Below are 26,491 nucleotides of genomic sequence, written 5' to 3' on the forward strand. Positions count from 1 at the left end.
GCGCAGAGAGAACGATAGGCAACCTGAAGGATATTTCTAAAACAGTTGTGATGGTAAGAATTGCTCAGCTAAGTTTTGTCATGGCCAAGCCTAACCTATGTCATGGCTTGGACTTTGACACTTTGTTGGTGAGAGAGTTTAAAGAGGAATTAAGAAAGTCAATCGAAACAGGGTAAGCCTAGGGTAACGTAGGCTCGTCTTGCCTATGGTTTAGATTCGAAATTCAATTCCAATTGAAGCACAAAAGTGAGCTGTCACCAATGGGAAGATTCTGAGATCCTCTGTGCGCCAAATCCAGCAAAACCATATCAGATGCTGAGCTAGTTAGGTAGATGCTAAATACATGTTGCTGTTAAATTAAGAACCGATTTGTCTGTAAGCAGAATGTCAAGCTATGAAATTATCAGTGACTGAAACGTAGCCTAGGGTCCAGATTGAGTAGTCGGAGACGCGGCACTAAAAATCCCATTTTCTGTAAGTCCTATTTTGGGTTTATGCCCCAGATTTGGCAAAGACACTAATATTTTTGACATGCATTCAGCTATCAGTGAAGGGATAGGCTGACAGTGATCATTAAAGAATATGCTTGAAGGCAGTTCTAAGAGCCCACGCCGTTACAATAGGCAAACAATGGCATCCTGTCTGTTTTTTATTTTATATATTATATATATATATATATATATATATATATATTAATGTATAACATCCTGTCTTGTTGGTGTCATGCATAGGCCAAAGCTACCTCAGTATAGGCCTACATCTTGTCATGTTTGGGGTCACTTAGATATTTCCATTCCACTCCATTATAGACAGAATGCCAGCTGAGATCAGTTGCATTGTTTTTTTTTAATCAGGGCAGCAGTTTTCAGATTACATTATGTGCTTACATTATATTGCAATAGGGTTCTCCAATGTTTTCTCAGTTAGCCTTTTAAAACTATATCAGATAAGTAAACAGAAGGAGCCTTTGGAACATTGGATGCATGGTTGCTGATAATGGCCAATGTAGATATTGCGATAAAGATCAGCCATTTCTTTCTACAACAGCCGAAAACCCTTTTGCATTTATGTAATCACATAATGTAATCTGAAAACTGCTGCCCTGATTAAAAAAATGTATAAAGTATAAAGGGCAGTCGTGGCCTACTGGTTAGCATTCGGACCTGTAATCGGAGGATTGCCGGTTTGAACCCCGACCAGTAGGCACGGCTGAAGTGCCCTTGAGCAAGGCACCTAACCCCTCACTGCTCCCCGAGCGCCGCTGTTGATGCAGGCAGCTCACTGCGCCGGGATTAGTGTGTGCTTCACCTCACCGTGTGTACACTGTGTGCTGTGTGTTTCACTAATTCACAGATTGGGATAAATGCAGAGACCAAATTTCCCTCACAGGATCAAAAGAGTATATATACTTATACTTATACTTATCACTTGTGAAGACGTCACATTAATTATCAGTGTCACAGATGAAGATGGTATTGTGACATCTTCACAAGTGATACTTTATAAAAAAATTTAAATCAGGGCAGCAGTTTCCAAAGAAACTTTAGAGTCCAGGAAGCGCTCCTCTACCCCCCTTTTTTGTTGACTGATAATTAATGTTTCAGAAGGCCTTAATTGGATGATTTTGTCTTTATGTGCACAAGACGAGTACATTGAGTCACAGGTCTTTTGCACTGATTGTCTAGTTATTAAGCTGTAGGTTTACATTAAATCTGTATGATGCACGTCAGCGACAGCAGGCGGGCTAACGTTAGGCAGAATAAGCATGAGGAAGTGACGTGACTGTTCAGCTGTCCTGAATGTCACAGGGGTACCTGACATTTATGATCTCTACCTGAATGTCACAGGGGCACCTGACATTTAGGATCTCTATCTGAGAAGCATAGAGGACGATTACAAACCAGCCTACTTCAATATTAGCAAAATCAGTAAAGTCTTTTTCTTTTTTTAATGAATGTCATAAATTGTTTACTGTTGATGAGATGGGATAATCCTTTATTCAAGTGAAAAGTGCAATGGTTAGATAAATAAAAACAACATATATTAATAGAAATAGGTAAATGGACAGAAATATTTATTTATTCATATATTTAAATGTATCTATTTAGCTCATGCTTTTGTCCGAAGCGTCTTAAAAAGAGGATAACCTTTGTATAAGGTACAGTGCAAAAAAATAGCTGATAAAATAAAACAGATAGTACAGTGTCTGCCACTGAGCAGGGCTATATAGGCTAATCCAGTGTAATCTGCACAATTACTTATTAGATGTACTGTAATGTCATTGTGCTTTTGACGACACATGTCACACATTGTATTCATCGCAAGAGAATTGAAAAGTCCTAAATGTCCTCGTGATATGATTTTCTTTCCGATATAGCCTACACAGGAGAGGTGTTAGAATCCTTGTGCCATACAGTAGGTGGAGGATTTCCCACAATGGCCAATCAACAACCACCAAGCCTGATAACATTACACAATATGACATTGAATACAACTACAACAACAACAACAACGATGATGAACCAAAGCAACACAAAATCAGCAACAAAGCAGCCTTTCTGAATGGATCTCAAACCCCAACACAGGATCATATTGCTGCACCTAGATTAGCTCCTTGACCTAGATCTTACACGTCCTTCATACACAAACATAAGCTCTTCACTCCGCATTCTGCTGCTGCTCATGTGATTTGAGTTGAGAAGACTGATGTGTCCCTTACATACTTATCAAAATCAGCAGCTTCTTTTTCACCTTTACCCAGTCAACATGACGCAGTCAAAATTATATTCTGTGATTCATGATATGATGTAATACTTCATGCCACATCAGATAAGGTTTAAATATGTCTATGTTCATGTTTGTTAGCAGACACTTTTGTCTTAAAACAACAACAACAATAAATATTACATAGTTTAACATTACATTATTTTACATAGTAAGATAAATAAATATTGTACACTAGGTAAGCATAAAGAGACAGGATAACATACACAGCATAACCAGTGGCACTAATACAGTCCACAGGCTCTACACAGATGTCTCATAGATTCCAGCCTGGCGAAGACAGCTGATTTTGATTAGACAACCGACTATCTCTGCAAATTTTATTTGCAGGTTTCCGTGGCAACTAATAAGGAGGACTCAGAGACAGAAAAAGGGTAGAATGTTAATATTCCGGGGAATGTGAGATTGTCAGCAAAAGAGAAATGAATTCATGCTGGAACATAAATTGGTTTATGCATACCATGCACACAGTTCCGACTATTTATTTTGTTCGAGAGGTGAGTTGAAATTCAGGTCTACACAGCATTCACACATTTAAACCTCTCCCTTATGGAAAATAACTGAAGGGATCTTATAGTATTTTGGGACAAAATATTATACTTATCTTATTGAAATACTATATATATTGTAGGAATATTATAGTATTTGAGGACATATAGAAGTATAAGACTGTCCTATAGGAACAATGTAGAGGGCAAGGATATTATTGAATATTACAAAATATTATATAGTACTATACACTCCTATAGACATCTTGGTAACACTTGCACAGTTCTTATTTGCCTGATGAAGATCTGTTGAGATCGAAACGTTGCCTTTTAATAATAAAGTATCTCTTGGAGCCCATAGAGTGTGCAGACCATCTCCTTCTCTCTCTGACACGTTTTGTCTGGCACCTGTTACAACATATTTTTGATGTGCGCACCCATCTCTACAAAAAAGCGAACACATGTTAACCATTAATACATAACTAATATGTGTATGTATTAGTGATCAATAAGGTCTGTATTAAGCGTCATTACACATTTATTAGATCTTTATTCAACAATTTCTTATTCTTACTCAGTATAGGTTAACTTTTCTTGATAAGCAGTTGGTCTTAATGTAAAGTTATTAATATGTAGTATCAAAATAAAAAAATGTATAGCCTTATAATACATTGTCTTAATATGTTATTATTCTGTCACTACAGGAGACAATGAATTAGGAGTCTATAAACTCTCTATTTTGATCCATACTATATACCAGTAACCTTAGATCAAGATCAACTGGTTACCGTAATTTCCCAACTATTAGCCGCGGCTTATACATTGATTTTGCTAAATTTCTTCAGCTATGAGGTTAATACAAGGGGGCAGTTAATATGACATTAATATGGTGTTGTTTCTTTTAACTTGCATAAAAGTTGCTCATGACGTCATCCATGTGGATTGGCTGATCCTACCATGCAGGAAGTTGCCATCACATCCACCAATCCACATAGACAACATATGTTGGTGTCCACTAGTGATGTGGCACCTAACTGGCTTGTTTATGAAGACGTGGGCGGAAGTGAGCACTTCAGGGAAGCTATTTTTAAAGCTGGCGGATGCTAACGGCTGAGGCTAACCCCTCCAAATCCTGACCCCCTGGTCTGAACACTAATCATCTGAAGCATCACTTCACTATGCTGCAAATTCCTCTTCATGGGCTGGCATTATCAGCTTTATACGGCACATCAAAGAGAAAGCACACTAACAGCAATCAGCAGAGAACAAATTGGAACATGACAAGGGCAGCATTGCATGCTATGAGTGTTTTTCTTCTGATTCTGTCTATGTATCCCCCATCCTCCTAGGTTGCCATGGCAGCCTGTAAATTGAGTACTAGTCCCTAGTTGGACTTCTCTGGACTGGGTGCTGTGAGATCGCTGTGCAGGAAGATGCTAGGACAATGCCAGTGGGCCAGACAACTGTATAGCTGTTTGTTGTATGGACTATTGAAAACAACTATTTTACTGTTACTGCATGATGGTGTATGGGTATGATTTAGCTGTGTGGTGATTTAACTGTATGTGTGTGTGTGTGTGTGTGTGTATTTGTGGCAGGGTTGGCAAGGAAAACAAATTCCTAGGTGGAGGGAGGGTGTTTTGTTTGTGCGGTTTGCTACGGAGTTGTGTTAAGTTTAATTCTTCCATTTTCTTTTGAGGCAATTTTGGTTTGTCTGTTTCAACTTGTCTGTAAACTCCCTATTCATTCATGTATTCACATTTGTGTTTCCCGACTCCTTTTCACTTGGGTTTATGTGTTATCTCCCGCATTCCCTTTGACAATAAAGCTGGGACGTAACAGATTGGAGCAAAACATGATTATGAATATAGCTATGATATTTAGCTTATTTTTGACCAAAGCTTACAGAATATGAACATTGAAAAACATGAAAGCCACTGAAATAAATTTAAATAAAGTTAATACCAATTCTGAGGTCTCTCTCCACACCCTTATTTTGAGGTGAAATGAGAGAAACTGGGAGGCAAGTATCAACCTCTTCCCCTACTTGTAGCAATGAATATCTTATGTACGACTCTTTTCTTTTTATTTCCAATACGAAAGCCAAAATATGTGGCAACGTTCCAGGCATGGTGAGAACAGGCTTGGCAGGGTAGAAACCAAGCAGAGACAGGGGACTAAACGGACATTGAAACGTAGCTGGGGAAGAGGATACATTTTCCACTGCTATAACAGGAGGTAAAACAGGCTGTTAGAATAAAGAGCAGTGACCTGACGAAGCAGTGGTCGTGTACAGAGGCAACACTCTACTCTTCTACTCTGCACTGCACTGCACATGGAAAGGATGCAGAGAGGTAGGCAGAAATTAGCATATTAGAGAGGAGAGGAGGAGGAGGAAGGGTGGCATCAGTCCTTTCCTGAGGTCTCTTCCTTCTGTGCGGTTATTCCTTCCAGCTGGATGGAGGCTTAATGTGAGTGTGGAAAAGTGGAAAATTTAATTAGGCTGCCAAAGGGGGTTTGTGTCACTTGGCACGAGCAGTGCGTGACCCCTCCCCCACCCTCCACACCCCTATGTTTCTTCTTTCATCCTTAACCACGCTCTTTTTTTCTGTTGACCCGCCTCACTTGCTGCCTGTACTGTACGTTTGGTCTCTGACCTTCCTTAAGGGCATGACCTCAGCTGTTTTGGGGGACAAGCAAAGGTCAACATGTTCTGACCATAGACTGTATAAAATAGGTTCCAACACTGTTTGGGCGTGACATGCTGTGTTTACACAATGATCCTTTCTCCTCTGAAAGGAGACTGGAGGACTGAACATGCTCAGCACTGATACATCTATCAGGAGAAACTGTAAACCAATACATAATGGAAATGGCTACTCATAACAGAAACCACAATGATTCTCAGTGACAGAGTCTCTCTGTTGTAAAGTCTTACTGATATTAGTGGATAATATAATCAGTAAACAGTTTGGGTTTCTCTTCTTTCACATATTAATGAAGTGAATTTAATTTACACCTCGTATTTTCACATCGGAAATGCACAAAACACATATTTCATAACTGAAGACCTGAAAACATGTAAAGCAGAATGAACTTATCTGATTTCTCTTGACATGCACATCTTTCACCAACTCCACAGGCAGAAGCCTCGTCCTGTCCCATCATTTTAAATGTACCTGTACATGCGTGACTCAGTCTACCGTCAGTCCACCTGACAGGTGTAGCTGTGACATGGGCCACCAAGATATGTCTCTTATGATTGTGACAGGCCCTCAGTCAGATGTAAGTCAATTCTAACTGACAGGTCCACAGGGGTGAGCTGGCAGGGGGGGGGCACAATAGATTTTTAGTCTCGGAAAAGTAGGGTGACCAACTACTTTGATGCTGGAACTAACAAGGCAACTAAACTGTATGTAGCCAACTTTCAAAATTTATGTAATACTCTAACACAAACTCACTCTCATACAGAAATGCATTGGCCTGTGTGTAATTTCACTAAAATTACAATATGAGCTCATCCATGTAAGACTGATAGTATCTACAAAATTTCATGATGTCCATGCGAAGACCAAACATTTACCTCATGTCCAAAAATATCACACAATATGGTGACTTGATTTAATACATTATTACAAATACTGGACTTCTGTTACAAAGGTGTTTCTTTCCATGCCATGGATTTTTTTTATTTCATTTTCTTGGTGGAGAGTGGTTGCCATACATTTAGCCTTCATATTATTAATTCAAGCCTAAAGCAACACTCCCTCATTTTTATTTTTCAAAAACAAAAAATAACATAGGCTACTGGATGTTGAATGTTGATGTTGAATGTTTATCAGCTTAGTGGTGTTCTCTTCTGGATTTCGATGCTAAACTAGGAGGAGCCTGATTGGCAATTAACAATCAGAATTTTATTACAGCAGTTGGTATCTGCAACATTCTATAAATTGCATGCAGTGTGGTTCTGCAATGTAATGTGGGGGGAGAACAGTAATTCTCTAATTTCCATGACATCTTCAGGGCCATTTTTCTTGCACTTTTAGATCAAACGGGCTGTAACAAAAGGCGCCAAATCCCTCCACTCTCGCTCACTCCCAAATTAGCTAAGCCTCTCAGCTCCATCATCCCAAACATGGCTCACGTCAACAACTCAAGCCACATCCCTGTGCGCCACCACTACAGAAAATCACAATCCTCAATCCTCTCCCGCCCCCACACTCCTCCACCAAGGAAAGAAAAAAGAGGCAGAAAGAGAAGCCCGAATAAAATGGGGAAAGGAAAAAAAAATCCTCCTCCTCATGTCATTCTGAATTTCCACACGTTAGAACTGGAAATAGCCCAGAGTAAGACAAAAAAAAGCAGTGAAATATGTAAGAAGTTGTATATGTAAGGAAGAAATAAATATATAAGACATTGTTTTCCACCTTTTCTGTTCCTCCAACGACTACTACCTGAGGAATACGATAACTAAAGGAGACTCCAAAAAGTGACTAGCCTGGTCTGACAGCTTAAGAAGTTGGCCATTGTAAACAGGCATAGGAGGCGTGTGCCTTGTCATGACAGATTCAGGCCTGTGCAATGTTCCCCATTTCGCTCCAGTTGCGTCCTGCACTCTCTTCTGCCCTGTCTACTTAGCGTCTCATGAAATAATGGTGATTCAGAGTGGCAAAGTGGTTTTCAATCAGGTTCCCTTTTTTCATGCACCTGTTATGTGGACTCTTTCTCAATTTCTGAGGTGGAACTAAAACCACAGCGAAGTGAAGAAATGTCATTTTGACATATTGACATTAGAAACTGACCAATTAATATACAAACGTCTTAGAAACAAATTCACAGGGCAACTTATGAAGGTAAAGGCCTGGGATATACTTGTTTTTTTGTCCAAGCATTTGCATACATTCACGTATACTACCGGCTGCATAGTGAACAAAACCATTCTTCATTACTACACAGGCACTATGTGTGTTACCCGCAGTCTCCACTGAACGTACTTTGCTGCATTTTGTACATTTTGTCCCTGTGATAAATAAGTTTAATAAACTAAACTAAATGTTTGTCACTATTTAAGAACCAACATGCAAATTCCTTTTTTTTTGTTAATGACTAAAGACAAGTGCAATTAGGCTAGAGATCTTATTGATAGTAGTACTCAAAGAGTGATGTGAATACCAATAAAGTATCAGAACCAGCCTAAAAAGTAATGCCAGCAAACATGATGCGATGCATTTTACCTTGTGTAATGGCTAGCAAACAACATATCCTTCTCCTGTATGTAAATCTAATGTGACATATTTCAAGAATCTGTAAATGGAGTGATATTGTGCGTAGCACCTTCATCATCATGTGATGCCCATCATGAACTACCAGAGGTGCAAACAGCCAAGGGGTGTTAATGTTACACCAATTACTGAATCACAATTTTGTTTAAATCAGCCCTGGCTTCAACTCCTTAATTTTCCCAGCCTGCTGCCACAGATCTCTGAAATAAGGCAGGATTAATGGATTTGAGGAATTAAACCCAGAGCTGGCAAGCACAAGGCCTCTGGTGCTGCCGACAAAAAAAAAAAAAGTATTTCCCTATCATCTTCCCAGCCCAGCTCCAGCTAGACTTATTTGAGGGCTAAGCCATCTACTTCTCCGTTTTATGCTTCTCCATTTTATACTTCTTCATCTATACTTATACTATATTTTGATACAGTGAGTAGGCTGAACTCCCTTACTCACATATCTTGGTGGAGTCTAGTATGTTACTACACAGGAGGCTAAAACTAGTCGATAAATACATGCTCTAATGAAGACGATTAATTAATGTCTATCATTATTTTTAGAGTACTGTAAATACCAAGGAAAGAGGAAACCGTTTCAGGCATATTTATTTATAGTGGGAAACTACAACATCCTCCCTTTCGTTCTCTGTATAGGCAGAGGGAGGTTATATCAGTTGGAAAAAAAAACAATCTCACATTGTAACATCTTATTATTAAGGGATCTGCAGCTAATAAATGCTCCAGATACATCTTGTAGTTCCCAATTCAATGTGACAGTCCCTGCATTACAAATAGTAAATATAGCAGAGGGCTGGCCCTCGGGCCAAGAGAGGCCGCTGACAATGATAGTCATGTTTAGAGATGAAAACAACATCCACGTCCACACACACACGCACTCTCACTCACACGCACGCACTCACACACACACACGCACTCACACACACTCACTCACACGCACGCACTCACACACACACACGCACTCACACACACTCACACGCACGCACTCACACACACACACACTCACACTCACGTCCACACACACACACACTCGCGTCCACACACACACACTCACATACACACACTCACGTCCACACACACACTCACTCACATACACACACTCACGTCCACACACACAGCTGCCTTTCCAACAGTTATTCTGCTTGTATTAAATCCTTCATTTGAAAATGTACACTCTTACTCTTAACACAGAACATTACAAGACCTTACCACGTCTTTCAGTTGACTCTTAAGAGGAGTAACTCTTTAACACACTGTTTGGCTTACCTTATGTTGACACACAGCCCTTCCCATGGATGAAGAATGTTTCAGGCCAATGTGGAGGAGCTAAAGAAAGCCTTCCAAACCTGGGCTTGGGGCCAATTTCGCAGACTGATAAGCACAATAGAGCAGACCTATGTTCAGTTGAATTAATGGGTTTGGCGACTGCATATTATCCCCTAATCATTAACTTACTTAGAAACAGATGTTTTAAAATGAGAAGAAGTCTTAAGGTCATTGCTGAAAGCAGAAAACAGATCAAATCAGTTATTTATATTTTGGACATGTTTGGCCGTCATAGCTCAAATTAGGTAGATCATTTTAATAACTCCTACACAAGTGACCTGCCTCCAAATCGTTAAGAAACAATGTGGGCCTGGTAGATTTAGATTTACAAACTCCCTTACCCACAGCACAGTACTGTATGCATCTTATGTGTACTTCTCAACTTAGCTCATTTGGATTTGCTACGAGTTCAGCACTTCAGCACTTGATCACAGGATCACCATCAGAATTGAGTTCCTAATAATTCCAATCTATCCAGGTATATAACCCAGTAATGCATAGGCCAGTTCAAAACTCAAAACGACTAAGAAAATCACGTCAGTGATATAGTATTTTATAAACAGTGTGAGGCGACAAAGAAATCTTACATAACAAACCATTTTTCAGCATAATAAGTCACACAGATTTAGAATAGTTACATATAATTTTGCCCATTGTGTAGCAAATTGTAGTCTAAGAAAGTAGAATTTCTATTTAATCTACATAAGCAGGTAAATGTGCAGCAAAACATCTTCTTTGTTTTTGGGTGCAGATTCCAAGATGAATTCAACTTCCAGTCAGTAAGATCCTTAAAGTTGCCCCAGAGGTCTTCATAGGTCCTCCTCCATGCTTGCCACTTGGCTCTTGCACACTAGTGTGCAGACATGAATTCTGGGTATTGTAGTCCCTAGCATGCGTATCCCCTTTTTTCCATGTTTTCATTTTACAGATGCTACCTCCAAGAACAGACCATAGTCCAAGTACTATAATTTCAAAATGTCCCACAGTAAATTCAAAACGCTTGACTCAAACATCGACATGCACTGATGCGCACAGAAGCCAAAGTCAGGTGAACACTATAGTTTTCCATTGGCAAAGGCCCCCTCCTGAAACTGAGGAATAAAGCTCCTGAAGTAGGCCCTGTAGAGAGGGGAGATGAGAACGGGAACAGGAAAGGAAGGCAGGAGTGAGAATCAAGACATGCAACACAATGCCTTGAAGAAGTATTCAACCCCACTCAAGTCATCATCATCATCTTGATTACTATAGATACTGACACACTTTGTCTCCCATTGGTATTGTCATTGTTATCAGTTATGCTGTATTATTTCTAGATACAAAATAAGAAGATTGTCTACTGAAATAAAAAAGGAATGACCACATGCAGTATGAGTGGTTTAGAGTAGAGGTCTTGTTCTAGATATAAAAAGCACTCTGTCTAAGAGTCATCAGTCACGTTGTGAAATAACAGAGACATCAAAGACTTAAGGGCCAAAGTGATTCAAATACTCAAGTGAGGAAAAGCATTGCAATGGTAACATCATGCCGTGGGAATATTTCTCATCTGTGTGGACTTTGAAACCTTTCCGTATTCAGAGGAGAATACATGGGAAAACAAATCCCAATATGGTGAGAGAACTTGTTGGAGTCTGTAGTAACACTAAGGCTTGATTAAAGGGCACGGCACAAGGTTAAGTCCTACTGGCACGGTTCAAAAACAGTAAAGTGAGTGTTCTTCGATGCCCCAGACAAAGCCCTACCCAAAGTTCTATTCAAAATCAAAAACCCCAATCATAATCCTCCTGGCATAATCTGAGGCACTACAGTCACGAAGCGCTAACCAACCTAGATGATGCATAAACAAAGAAAAAATGGGATAACGCTTGCAGAACAATGTGCAAAGCCTGTACTTCAAAAAATGTAAAGACCCACAGATGAGGGAATGTACTGTATACCTGTATGCTGTACGCTCAGAAAGGCAAGGGGGGGGGTCAATGGAAAGCTCAAACTGCGCCAGCAAGTGAGTGATTCAATTTGTATTTTAATTTCGCAATACATTATTGTATTATAATGGTATAATAATAAAAAAGCACAAAAATCCTTCTGGAGCCTACCAAAACCATCAGTAGAAATGTGGATATAGTTCCCATGTGCCTCAGGCAAAGACTAACATATGACAATAACCTATTCTATGCATTTATCAACTCGATTATTTATTCGATGACTTACTTGGCTCTTTTGGCCATTTCATTGCCATCCCAACGTGGGCTATAGGGGTAGGATTTCTGCACCTGTGAGTAGAGCTGACCGCTATTTGTGAAGTGGTAGATAGACTGGAAAGTCAGGGTGGGCTGGTCTCGTGGAAAATAAAGAGGCAGATCCACTGTAAGGGGAGAGAAGAGGTCAGTCAGTGTGGGAGGAGCACTTTTGATGTTGTAAACAGACTTCAGGCTCAATCTACTCAAAATCACTCACCGTGGACTAGGAAACAGAAATCTTTCCACATGAGGAGAAGTGTGAGCTTAGTGAAACCCACGGCGTCATACTCCACCACTCCCCTACACACACACACACACACACACGCACACACACACACGTACAGACATGCATGTAAGCGCACCACGCAAAACACACACGCCCACACACGCCACACAAACACACAGGTCAGGGCCATGGAGTGATGTTGTTTTTGAGCTACAGTATGAGGTCATTCTTCACATGATCTGTCAAGTCACTGTGGGCGGACTATCCAAGTGAAGTGTTAACCAGTGCTATTATTACATGTTAACATATGCTCCACTCTATATAGAATTACATAGAACAGAGAAAACATCTACAATACATTAGCACAGGACTGAGGAACTCACATTCCAAAGTGACTCAAGAAGGCTGCAATGTATTCTCTTCTTTTGTGGTAGCCCTGAATGACATATTGCACCTATAATTTACAGAGAGAGGTTGTAAGAAGAACTGTTGACAGTCTGATACAGATGCTGAAGCACATCGACCATAGGACAGATGACAAATGTGTTCTATACCAGGGGTCCCCAACCTTTTATGTACCATGGACCGGTTTATATATATAAAATATGGGAACAAAACATGGGAACTAAACGTGCATTACGAATATAATCAGTCTGAGCCCTGTGCTTGTTTCCCTGCAACAAGAAAGTTCCATCTGGGGGTGATGGAAGACAGTGACACCCTCAGTGTGTTTGAAATGTCCAGTCGATTGCGCAATTTGGTCTTAGTTGCAGTCATTGCCGAAAACCCGGCCTCGCATAGATGGTGGGAAATGGTAGCAACGTTTTTAGCGCTTTTACGGCTATCTCGGGATATTCTGCTTTTCTGCACTCGTCCCCACAAATCAAGCTTGGCTTTAAATGCAGCGACTTTATCTGCCAGTTTAAAGACAGTCGTCATTCTCCCCTGGAGTGACAGGTTGAAGGCATTAAGCAACCCGAATATGTCACACAGGTAAGCGAGTTTTGACACCCAGTCCTCATCACTAAAATGTGCAGCTAACGGTGACTTTTTTTTTGTAAGAAATCTCTGCAGCGGCTCTCGCAACTCAAACACTCTGGCCAGTTTTTTGTTGCTCATTCTAGCAGTTTAGCTAACTGCGTGTGACACTACCGTTCGCTAAGAAGGTGAAGTGAGCTGACCTGAGGCTGCGCAGCGCTGAAGGCAATATGTAAAAGTGTTGAAGGCGGGACAGACAGACGTAAGAAAATAGACCTTGCAAAATGCAAACATGCGTGCAATCAAACAACTGCATATAGGCCTATGCCATGTAAAAACGTGACATTATTGCGAATTAAATTTAATTTAGTGTGCATGCATTTTTTTAAAACTCATGTCGTAGCCTACGGTTGGGGACCGCTGCTCTATACAATTTGACTGAATGGCCTCCGCAACTGAAACCATACTCAAACATGGCTGGAATGTGTACAAGAAAAGTCAACAAAAAGTCATCACAAGCTTCATTCAGTATAATGGAGGTTTTAACGCATAAAAAAACCCAACTAACTAAACAAACTGTACCTGACCTGACACACACACACTCAAAGTTTATATTGCGAAATATTGACACTGTCTGTTTTGATGCACAATTCAAACTTTTTAGACTGTCAAGTTACACCTCCCAAAGAGAACACGGCTGTGAAACCTTCCCTAAACCTTCTCAACACTATGTTGTTTGGAAGTTACAGTATATCTTATCATTTGGATGTGTTTCTCTAAACCTTCTCAACACTATGTTGTTTGGAAGTTACAGTATATCTTATCATTTGGATGTGTTTCTCTAAACCTTCTCAACACTATGTTGTTTGGAAGTTACAGTATATCTTATCATTTGGATGTGTTTCTCTAAACCTTCTCAACACTATGTTTTTTGGAAGTTATATTTTAACATTTGGATGTGTTTCCCGAAACCTTCTCAACACTATGTTAAGAATATATATATATTTCTGATGGTAATGGATCTGTGAGCATTTACATGAATATGTTACAGATTCTCTCTCATTTCACCGTGGTATAATTCTACAGTATCATACTGTCCACAGCTGCATAGGTCCCTCAGTAGCTGTACTGGAAATAACTACTCTGTGTTTGTAAGGCAGGATGCTTGGCTGCATATTAACCGGGTACCCCTCCTGGTTGTTGACGACTGCAGAGGGCAAGTGAGTGGGGATAGGAGTAGGGGGTTGGGGGATGAGCACAGACAGTGCTACTGGACAGAGCCTCTGGACAGGTCTGTAAGTGTGAAGGTCATTATTACTGAATGACCTCCGTGGGATTAAAATGCATCCATAGGAACAGGTCAGATAGGATTATGTTTGGTGGGCCTGGAATGGGACTAAAATATGCAATGGTAATGTGAATATAGCACATTGTCCCTACCAGGTCCCAGTCTATGATATGAGTCAACTGACTCTGTTGGTTTCTCCCCCACACCCCCACAAAACAAGCCTGTGCATATTGCAGAATGTGACACACACACACACACACACACACACACACAAATGCGCATTGATACACAGACAGAGTCTACTGCAGGCTATGTTTCTGCGGTTAGGATGAAATGTGGATTAATGCATGTGACATGATGACATGATTTACACGGCTGTATTCAGTGGGGGCAGGAGAGAGTCCCCTACACAGGAACAGGTGTAACCAATAGCAGCAGGCATGCAAGAAACAATTATCTATATAAAAATCACATCATGCCACAATTACTAGCATCCCTTGAAATCGTATAAACAGAATGTAACTGATGCATTTTTCGCATTTCTGTTCCACTAAGTAAATCAGAGTGTCTGGAGTTTCAAGCTGTAATCCATAACTTCCTGTTTTATTGAGGTATAAAACAAGGTGACACAGAGGTCAAATGCCTTCGACATTCTTCAACATGGCATTTATTAAAGGAGAATTCCGGCGGTATTTCACATCGATCTCTGTTTCTCGAGGTCACTAAATATTGTCGCTACAGAAAAAAAAAAGAAAACAATCGGTTCAACCAAGTTCGACTTGCTGCTGCTAATAGCTAGAGCTGCCAACCAGCTAATGCTTCACTCTGGGGGCATGAACATGGGGGCTCATGAACCCTAACAGCCTGTTTACAACATTGACAAAGACATGACAACATAATTGCACACATAATTACCGGAGATAGAAACACACAACCACAAAACAACAACAGACATATCTAACTTACCTTATTAGTGAGTAACTGGCACACTTGCGGCACATAGTCTATAAGACAGCCTCCACTAGGGAATGCTGGGATGTGTAGTGCTGAAGAGCCTCCAAGGGCACTATGACATAGAGAGGGAGAAAAATGTAAACATTCATCACTACAAAAACAAAGTCTACATAATATCTTCACATTATATTTCATATGCGGCAAGGGAAAGTAGCCAAATGGCAATTTTGGAAAAGGGGGAGAGGAACTGCACTAGGAAGAGTGGTGAAAGGTGCGATAGAAGAGTATTGCAGACAGTGTGCATCAAACTTTCCAGCGAAAGCTATTCCTTTCACTAGCTGAAATTATATGCTAAACTTTACATACATGTATGATGATGTGTGGTTTTCTTTTAATCAAAATACTGCAATGTTATGCAAGGAATGGGAATGACACATCTTTGTCATGTGGCAGCATCACCGGGCTATACAAGCAGATGGCATCAATAGCTCCTCCTGCATAACCCTGCGAGCTTCACTGCGCCCGCTGTTATCTTCGCTAATATATTCAGACAAGCCACAGATCTGCTGGAACAGCACAGTCAATCAATGTGCCAGTCCAAAGACCTGCGTTTCCACAGTGTAGATATAGCCTGCTCTGTCCTGTTCTGGGTGTACATTGTCTGACTAGTCCAGTTTATTATGCAGATGAGCGCCAAGATTCTTATAGGATTTCACCATCTCAGTGTCCATTACATGGATATTCACTGCTTTCTGAGAAGGTTATTTCCACCTATGGAAGTCCACCACAAGCTCTTTGGTTTTTCCTGCACTGATCTGAAGGTGATTCTGTTGACACCGACCCACAAAACTCTGGGGTCAATTCTATGTAATCTGGGTCAGTTCTCTTGACTACCTGTGATTCCCAGACAAAACGATCAGACAAAGAATCCAACTTCTGCAGGTGTCAGTGTGCCGAGATGTGCTTGAAGTCTGCAGTGTAGAGGCTGAAAAGGAAGTGAGCTAGAATTGTTCCCTAGACAATCATGTTGGACTCACAACCCTGTACCCTCACATACTGTGGTCGTTTTATAAGGTAGTGCAGGATCCATGCTGTCAGGCGGGTGGTCCACCCCTATGTGATCCAGCTTATTAATCAACAGTATGGACTTTATGCTATTAAAAGCACTTGAGATATATTTATCAACTGCCAACGGAGTGTTCAGTTATTTTTCAATACGTTTTTTTTCCAGATTATGTTTATGCCTGACACCTTTTTTCCCCTTGCATGTATGCATGTTTAAATGTATGATATATGTGTGAAAACATGTATGTATGAATATATCAGCTTTCTTCTGATTTTCTCTGCCTCTTCCCCATCCCCCTCATCTGGCTGGCCTTAGGCAGATGGGTCCCTTATGAGAGGCGTTCTGCTCAATGTTCCTTCCTGTTAAGAAGACGTTTCTGTAAGAGGTTTCCGCTTTTGGGTTCTGTACAGTGCCTTGAGTGCCATTTTTTCACCTTGTATTTTTTACCTGCATAAACATACAGTGCATACGAGTATTTTATTTTGTAAACCTGAAGTATCTGAAATGATTCCTCTGAAATAATATTGCACATCAGGGCATAAGCAGTGCCCACTTGTTTCCTTTATGTAATACTGTGTGATGCCCAAGTGAGAAACCAGTGAATGAGTGAGTCACAGTATACTGAGGTTTAACAACTTCAAAAATATGCCCACATAAAAATAGAAACAACAGCATAAAATGTCAAGACTGTATTCAGACTCTCTCACTGGATATATACACATATACACCTATAAATGGCGGTAGCCAAAATGAGTTACCATCAATGTTTATCAAATGAGGGGAAAGTTGATAGCTTTTGGGATGATAATGTTTAACAGCGGAGTGGGAGTAGAACATCAGTCAGCATCACCGCGGTTTCGCTCCTGTTTATAGTGCCAGAGGTAAGGCAAGCAGACACGGAGCTGCGCTCACAAGGGTTTGCCTCAGAAGACAAGGCCCGAAGAATAGAAGCAGAAAAATGAGGAAGAGGAAGAGAGAGAGAGACAGAGAGAGAGGGGGGGGGGACAAGTGGAAGAGAGCGAGAGAGAGAGAGACAGAGAGAGAGAGAGGGAGAACGAGTGGAACAGAGAGAGACAAAAAGAGAGAGAGAGAGGGAGAGAGGAGCAAAAGAGTGGAGGCCTAGTGAGGTATTCCACACTGCCTTGATACTACAGCTCCTAGTGACCTTGCAATACTGCATGCCTTTAAAGTCCCACTCATTCTCTTTCTCCATCTCTTTGTGCCAGAGGGGATGTCGAACCAGAGTGAGTGTTCCATGAGCATGCAGAAGCCAGGGAACAAACAAACAAACAAACAAACAGACGAACACAAAAACTTCAGAGGTGCTGTCTTTTGCAATGTCTTCAGAGGTGCTGTCTTTTTCACTGTCTGCCCCTAAAGTAACTCAGAAACAACAGAAACAAGACCACTTCAACAACAGAGCCTAGGGCATACAGAAACTCCACACACACATGCGCACACGCACACACACACACACACACACACACACAAACACACACGCAAGCATGCACGCACGCACGCACGCACACACACAGCTACTGTACATTAGTGTATTAACATGTCCACTTTCAGTTGAATACATACATTTGCTGTTGTACAGATATTATAGATGCCCAAGTGAGGTATTAGGTTTTTTTGTCTTCCATGATGATCTTTTAGGATTGACCATGTCAGACAAGGCGATTATAGAACCAAACATTCCTGCCGCGTCTTGGTCAGGAGGTTGGCCACATTACAAGAGGCAACCTATTGTTCACATTGCGTGTTATCATAGTGTCACAGTCAACAAAGTGTCAAGAGATTCCCCCAAAATTCTAACATCGGCTTATCGGTTACGACAAAATTGTGGCAAAAGCAGGCTGAAATCGTGTAATCTGACCGACCCATTAGTTGGATGCCCTGAGTGTCCTTCCAGATAGGGAGAGCCTCCCACTACAGAACACACACATGCACGCACACACGGACACACACACACGGACACAAACATGCTGCTCCACACATCCCTCACATGGTCATCAAACATGGCCATCTGACACACTCACACAAATTTAAATTTATTCGCTTTAACACTTATAACGCTTTTATCCAAAGCCACTACACACATAGGTACTCACCCAAATACATACCCACCCACCTCACTCCACCCACACACTTCAAGTCAAGACCATTTTAGTTTCCTTATTTCCTTTCCCTAGTGCTCAGCACACTAATGTAAAACCACCCTGGCAAGGTCAACTCCACGCAGACACACATTAGTACAGCCCTGTAATGCAGCGGGGCAAAGGCAGTGTGGTCTCTGATTGATCCAATGTGACATGGCCAGAGAGCGGACATGTCCCCCCCCCCCACTCCCCCCCACTCCCCCACATTCAAGCCAAGCTGAATAGATGCAGGCCGGCATGGGAGGGGAAGCTAGAGGTGTGTGTGTGTGTGTGGGGGGGGGGGGGGTTGGGGGACAGTGTCTGTCCAGAAGCTGACACAGGCAAAATTCCTTTTGTTTGCCAAGATGGTCTTTGTATGGATAGCCCCCAGTATTACCCCCAGACAGAACCTAGCACTTCAGCACTTCAGCAAGGGGCAGAAATAAAGGGTGAGACTGCTACAGCCTGATGTATATGCAACCATCCGTCTTATTTGAAACTATTTCACCATGTTCTCCTTGGGAACTCTGTCTGGTTTGCATCACCTTGGTAGCAAAATCTTAGCATATGATATGAGACCTTCAACAAGACAATTCTAATATTTAATTTTTCCACACATAAGATGCAGGGATATGCCAGAAAGGTAAGCAGTAAGCAAAAATATTTAAAACTCTACACACCAAATAAATTGGGGCAGCGTATCATCAGCAGTCGTTTGTATGCAAGGGAGAAAAGTGTTCAATCTGAAAACTTACTGTGACAGAAGGAATCGAATTTAAGCTGCCCTCATTAGCTGTACCCCCTGCCCCGCCTCTCTGTACATTGATAAATGCCACTTTAGTTGACTGCTGAGTCTCTTTAAATAGGCAACTGCTACCATCTGGGTATGCGCCCAGTTGTGTGTCTTGGGGGAATATTATAGTATAAAAGTATAGTATCATGGATTCAGACTGTAGGCTTTTCAAGGAGGGTCCCCAGGTATTTTAGCTCATATTATAAGGCTACATATAAATACACAATAACTTATATTTTGGAACGGAATTTTATGTTAGAATGTTTAAAAAAAACCCACACCTTTAAGGATTAAAGGACTGCAACGGTTGTGAGGGCCAGCTTGTTTATTTTCGGTGGAACATCAGTAACGGCATCTTCTGTTACAGTATATTCTGCTCCTTTCGTGTTCACTTCGACACTAAATATCCTGTTTATGCCCAACAGGGCAACTCTTTATTCAACTTCGACACACGCATAAATTCTTCAGCATTTTAACATGCTCATTCACTAGGTGTAAGACCCAACCGGGTCCGTGTAAACAGGTACGCTAAAACAATGCAGGTGATCGTCCATCGGACTAGTTTGTGCTGGCTGAAAAGCCTTCCAGGAAATGCATCACATATAGGCAAAAAAGCTGGATCATATTATTAAGATAAGAAGGTGCTGATCCAGGGTGCTGTAGGCCAGAGTGAGGGATTTGAAATGAATTCTGTCTGCTGTAGAAAGCCAATGAAGAGTAACCAATAGTGTTTTCTTTGGCTGATCAAAGACCAGACGCGCTGCTGCATTTTGAATCATCCATAAAGGTCTCACTACACATGCAGATATGTCAGCCAATATTTCACTTTAATAGTCCAATTTGGAGGGAGTGGACCATGACCTGCACAAGAAGTTGTGTGGAATACTGCATGAAGTAAGGTCTGATCTTCCGTACATTGCATTTACATTGTGTGTGTGTAAATCTACATGACTTCCTGACTGAGGCTACACGCTCAGTAAATACAGAGTAATTGAGATGATCATCAATGATGACACCCAAGTTATGTGCAGTCATAGCTGGGGCCAATGAAGATGAATCAAGCTGAATGTTGATCTGTTGGGGATAGCTGTATTAGCTGGGAATACCAGGAGCTCAGTTTTGGAAAGAGTGATCTGAAAGGTGATGATTTTTCATTCAAATTGAAATATCAGTCATCTGGTGAGAAAGACAGACAAGTTGAGTACCATCTGCATCAAGCTGCTTAACAGTGATTGGAGAGTCCTTAGGAGCAGATGATATCACCTAAGGAAGTGGTGTACATGGGAAATAGAAGGGGCCCAAGTATTGATCCCTGAGGTACACCTGTGGTGAAGTCATGAGAGCACCCGTGAGCTCCCGTGTACATTAGAGTGCGGATCGGGCTGCAAATTTCTGTCCGAATCCGGCCCACGTCCGACAGAGTTGCGTCCGAACCCGACCCGAACCCGACAGGCATTTTCATTTTTATGTCCGAACCCGACCCGACCCGAGCCCGACACAGATGATGCCTCAGTTATTCCCATGCTAGTGATTAAACGTAAAGGATAACCTGTCTTTTTAGCCCATTAAATGGAACACACAACAAATTGTCTACAGAATCAGATGAGCGTGCACGCACGCAGGTCACACACAGCGCACATTAAAGGAATTATCCGGAGTAAAATGCAGTTTAGATCAATTTACGGATGATTGGGAGTACATACGTTGAGTTGACATCAAAATCATGTCATTCAGATGTGTTTTGAGAAAGTTCGATTTTACCGTTTTTAGTCAAAACTCGTTTGCCTGGAAGTGACCCGGGCATGTAATATCGCCGCTACAAAACACTATTTTTATACTTCTTCTACAGTTCCAAACAACATTACACTTACATGGTAGTGAGTAGAGGGTCCCTAAAGCCAAACCGAAGTATCCCGAGGTCTTTATGTGGTCGGATAGAAAGTCCAGAATGAATTTCATCAAGCCAGTACCTTTCCGGAAATGTTTCTGCTGCAGCTGGCTTCTTTAGGGGAAAGTCTGTAGGAGTCGATTGCCGAGTGTGGAGTAACACGCTCTGGAAATTCACAATTTCATCGCCGTTTTTTTTTTTTTTTTAAAACATAGTCCAGTGTTTCTTTCGAAATTGAAATGAAGTTGTATGCAACAGCAAACCCTAGCTTACTAACAGGTTGGAATTTTGAAATATCACATGACGTGATGTCTCGCGTGAGGTAGCCTCCTGTTGAAGGAAGAGGCTCTGATTGAGCAGCAGAGAAGAGCAGGAAAGAAAAAACATAGCAGGATGGCAGAGGATCTCTACGAAGAGGAGGTTTGCTGTTGCATACAACTTCATTTCAATTTCGAAAGAAATACTGGACTATGTTTTTTTTTTTTTTTAAACGGCGACGAAATTGTGAATTTACAGAGCGTGTTATATGCAACGCAAATAATCTTAAAATCTCCTGATAGGCTAACAACTTTTTTTAACGTCACCCAAGACTGTGCTTATGTGCATATGTGCGAAATGTGTATAACCATTTGTTTATGTAGTCGTGACAACGCGTGTGAATTTCAGGCGGCATGCCTGAAATGAGTTGTCACGATAAACAAATCTTGCACACAGGAAGAACGTTTGCATCATGTAAAGCAGACCTGGAATTTTAAATAAATGTTGTGACATTTCAGGGACCCGTCAGGCTCGGGTCGGGTAGCCACACTCTAGTGCAGTCATTCCCAAACTGTGGTCCGCGGACCACTAGTTGTCCGTGAGGGTACTGCAGGTGGTCCGTGGAAAAGCAAAATAAAATATAAAATATTTTTTTTAAACCTTTATTTTACCAGGAAATGCTAACATATATTCTTAGAATATGTATATTCATATCAAATTTAAATGTAAATTAAATAGTAAAGTTATTGTGTGATTATTGTGTGACTAAAAGGCTAGTGGCACTAGTATGTGACGTTCAAGTGCAGTGCCGCTAAGCGCTAACGGTTAGAAGAACTGGTTAGAACCACAACATGGATCGGTGAATGGCAACAGGTTCTCTGAAGAGAAAAGAGGCAGATGTTAACTCTAGTTCTACTAATAATGAGGAGATTGACAGTGAGTCGGGCCAGATTCCTCATAAAGGTACAAAAAAAGGAGGGATAAAAAGAAAACTTATTCTCTTTCTCTGTCTCTCCTTCTCTATCTCTCTCTCGCTCTCAGACAGACAGATGTTCTTATGAGCCTACTGTAAGGCTACATTTAATAATATATTGTTAAGAAAATACGTTGTTGAAATGAACTTGATTATGCCATCGGGCGCTTGAGTAAATAAATAAATTAAATATTAATTTATATAAATTAAATATTAATTAATATATATTATTTTTTTATTTCACAACGAGAATTCAAACTCCGAGCACGGTTCCAATTTCTTGGGCAGTAAAAGCTCACGCTAAGAACCAACCCAAATTTTGTTTAAATCTTCACACTTCATATTATGGCTACTGAAAAATGTAAGGTTAATTTATCAAATGCTATTTTGAAGTATTAAAAAACATTTTTGTTTTAGACATATTGGTGCTTTTACGATAGCCTACTGATGTGATGCCCAGTTATAGGCCTATTTTTAGTGCTAGTAGGCCTATTAAGAGGTGCAGATTAATTCAGGTAGGGCTGTGTATAGACATTTTATTAAGGGTATTATGAGGTGGTCCGCGCTGTAGCTGCCTGGCTGCATTAGCTACTGGCTGTAGCAACTTGATCTAGGTAAAACCAATTGTTTTGGTTTTTTTTCTTGTACCGACAGTACTTGGTGACTTCTATGTGATCTATGTGAAAACTTGCTGGGTTTCTCCTTTAAGGAAAGGTGTGGACCTTGTCTGTTTGAAAGAAAGAAGAATTTCTCCATAACCGAGCGATTAATTAATAAAATGTCCGCTGGCAAAATAGTGGGTGTAACAGATTGCAGAAGAATGGATGTAGTTATGCAACACGTGGAACACCCAGTGCTTATGCAACTAAGTAACCCTTCACAAACCAGCATAGTTGCAAAAACTGATATCCAGAGAATACAAACAATTGAAGATGTTGGCAGAGGACCAGCTGGTGCTTATGCAAATTTCTTGAATACAATCACCTTTGCATAGGTTCCAAGAGGCGTCCACACTACCAGCAGAGTGGGAACTTAAGCTCACTGAGGAAGTCTCATAACTGCATCTAGTAAAGTCAATTTCATTTATACACTGCCTGGCCAAAAAAAGGTCACACACTCTAATATTTCGTTGGACCACCTTTAGCTTTGATTGAGCACAGCATGCATTCGCTGTGGCATCGTTTCCACAAGCTTCTGAAATGTCACAACATTTATTTCCGTCCAGCCCTGTATTCATTTTTTGCCAAGATCTTGTATTGATGACGGGAGATTCGGACCACTGTGCAGTCTTCTCCAGCACATTCCAAATATTCTCATTGGGGTTAAGGTCTGGATTCTGTGGTGGCCAATCCAGGTGTACAAATTATGTCTCATGCTCCCTAAACCACTCTTTCACAATTTGACCTGACCAACTGCAGCAACCCCAAATCATAGCACTGCCCCCACAGGGAGGCTATTTGCTTAGTTAAATCCAGGCGGTGACCTTTTGTTTGGCCAGGCAGTGTATAATGCATTTTCAGGCACAAATGGCAACTCGGTTTACACAGACATTAAAAGACATAACAAAATAGACAGAGCTTAAACAATGTTAATAATCAATAAGTTAAATTAGAACCACTGGTTATTCATTGGAGAAGTACACCACACTATGTTAAATTCCCATAGAGGCAGGCAGATTTTTATTTTTAAAGGCCAGTTATTTCATGGAGTACTTTCTATAAGATCATCTCTCAGTGTAAACCAAACCAGCTATTAGGCTAATTGAAATAAAACCATGTCAATCTCTAGGTATGGTGAAGGGTATGTGATGATGTGGGGCTATTTTAATTCCAAAGGCCAAGGGAACTTTATCAGGATGCATAGTATCCTGGATCCATGAAATAACCCCCTGTATTTTATTTATTTATTTACGATACATTATTCATTCACAAAGGAAATTGGTGTCCTAAAGGTTGGATTTTTCCTCATTTAGTTAATTAAGGCATTAAGATCAATTTCTAAAATATGATTTTTTATTCCTCTTTTTAGTCAACTTTAGCATGGGTGTGTAAACTTATTCTCACAACTGTATTCTCACAGTCTGACACGATCACTTGAAAAAGAATACTTGGCAATGCTACCGGTCAGCTAAAGGGTGTGAATTTGAACATGCTAACAAAATATTACATTCCGCAACTATTTAAGATTTTAAAATTTCATGCTGAATTCCATGAACACAGATATTCTTTAGAACATTAATTTTCCAACAGTGGCATCACACTGGTGTGACGGAGCATGCTTGACGGTTAACCAAACCTTTCACTATAAAACCTCAAGCCTGGCACTCCCCACTTAGAGCACTCAGCCACATCTTTATGAAATGTTTTGTGCAACAGTGTGCATGCATCCCTTGTTTCAGCCAGGTGCTTTCGCTCTCAACGTTGGGGCCAACGTAAGACAGAACTTAGCCAATCCAAAGTACAGATTTAGTTTGGAGAATATGACAAATGCATAACGTCCAGACAGTCTCCAAATAAGTTGTGGCTTGGAAAAACACAAGATGATTAATTCACTCCAGGTTTTGGAGAAGTAAAGAGCAGAAGGGGAAGTTGGATCCTTTAGTCACTCAAGCTTTGGCAGTTGGCTGGGTGTGTCAACTGCCCGCACGCTCTTGACATGTATGGATCACTCCTGACCTTAACCTACATTTTCATAGTGTCAAGTCTAGCGTCGGTTCCACAGATACAGATAATGTTTACATTTCTGACCTTCATATTTGTGAGGACAAACGCAGTCATTTAAATGAGATGATACAGAACATTTGTTAGAAGTCTGACTTACTGCTCGATACTGGGGGAGAGGTAAAGTTTAGGAAACACTTGGGTGGCCTCGGCATCTTCAAAACTGACGGAGAGAAGGGCAACATCTTCAGCTGGGTCCAGCGCTGTGTCCTGGAATGAAAGCCACACAGACATAATATTTAGGAAAGAACAGACTTCCTAAAACCATTAGATATCAAACACACTCCCATCTGTACACATAGGAGTCAGATGACAGACTAGCCAGGCTATAGCGGACAGCCTGACAGTGTTTAATACCATGTTAGTTCAGGCCAGCAAACTTCATGCTATGACAAATCAAACTGCATGTACATGTTCAACATATACTAATCTTGACACATTTTGTAGGGGTCATTCCATGTCAATTCAACCAGGTAACATAGGTACACCTGGTAATTTTTTCAGCGTGGGCCCTGGTTGAATTGACGTGGAATGACCCGTAGGGTAGCCGTTCGGCTACCAGAAGGTAACCGGTTTGAGCTCAGCTCCTCCAGACCCTATCAAAGCATCCTAGAACAAGACACTGAACCCCAAACTCCATCCGAGGTGCAGGTTGGTGCCTTGCATGGCAGCCTCCGCTATCAGTGTATGAGTGTGTTTGTGTGTGTGAATGGGTGAATGTGAGGCATTAAAATGTAAAGCCCTTTGAGTGCTCATAGAAGTAGAGAAGTGCTATATAAATGCATTCCATTTGCAATAAATTTAATATAACAATAAAATAAAAGTGAGAAGGGTACTCGTTCTTCATAACATTTACAAAAACTATTAAACATGATGACAATTACAATTGGTGGACATGTGCAGACATGTCCAGAAAATCTGTGACTCCTTAGTTTCTCTGTCTTCTCATTCTAATAAAATGTCTTTCAGTCCATTTGAACTCATCCATTTGAAATAATTGGCGCCTTCTGTAAAAACCTTTCCCACCACTGCATTGGGCATGCATGTGAAAAGACACAGTCCCACCAGCCATGGCCTGTGATT

General features: G+C 40.9%; 1 protein-coding gene across 4 annotated transcripts in view; it reads right to left on the reverse strand.

Annotated features, from left to right (window-relative positions):
• Positions 1–10,423: 10,423 nt before the first annotated feature.
• The window catches only part of babam2 (BRISC and BRCA1 A complex member 2), a 54,077-nt gene continuing 38,009 nt past the window's right edge, over positions 10,424–26,491 (reverse strand). For all 4 annotated transcript variants that reach the window (XM_076300428.1, XM_076300426.1, XM_076300429.1 and 1 more), the window contains 6 exons: positions 25,509–25,618; positions 15,582–15,681; positions 12,733–12,803; positions 12,341–12,423; positions 12,095–12,248; positions 10,424–11,005 (listed from right to left, as the gene is read on the reverse strand). In XM_076300428.1, coding sequence (XP_076156543.1) covers positions 10,942–11,005; positions 12,095–12,248; positions 12,341–12,423; positions 12,733–12,803; positions 15,582–15,681; positions 25,509–25,618 — 582 coding nt within the window. In that variant the 3' untranslated portion in view covers positions 10,424–10,941. The remainder of the gene's footprint in view (positions 11,006–12,094; positions 12,249–12,340; positions 12,424–12,732; positions 12,804–15,581; positions 15,682–25,508; positions 25,619–26,491) is intronic.

This window comes from Alosa pseudoharengus, unplaced genomic scaffold (assembly GCF_046254945.1).
Source record: "Alosa pseudoharengus isolate Yale_2024_CS ecotype anadromous, Long Island Sound unplaced genomic scaffold, YU_APseudo_1.1 YU_APseudo_1.1_scf_22, whole genome shotgun sequence".
In the NCBI taxonomy this organism is placed as follows: domain Eukaryota; kingdom Metazoa; phylum Chordata; class Actinopteri; order Clupeiformes; family Clupeidae; genus Alosa; species Alosa pseudoharengus.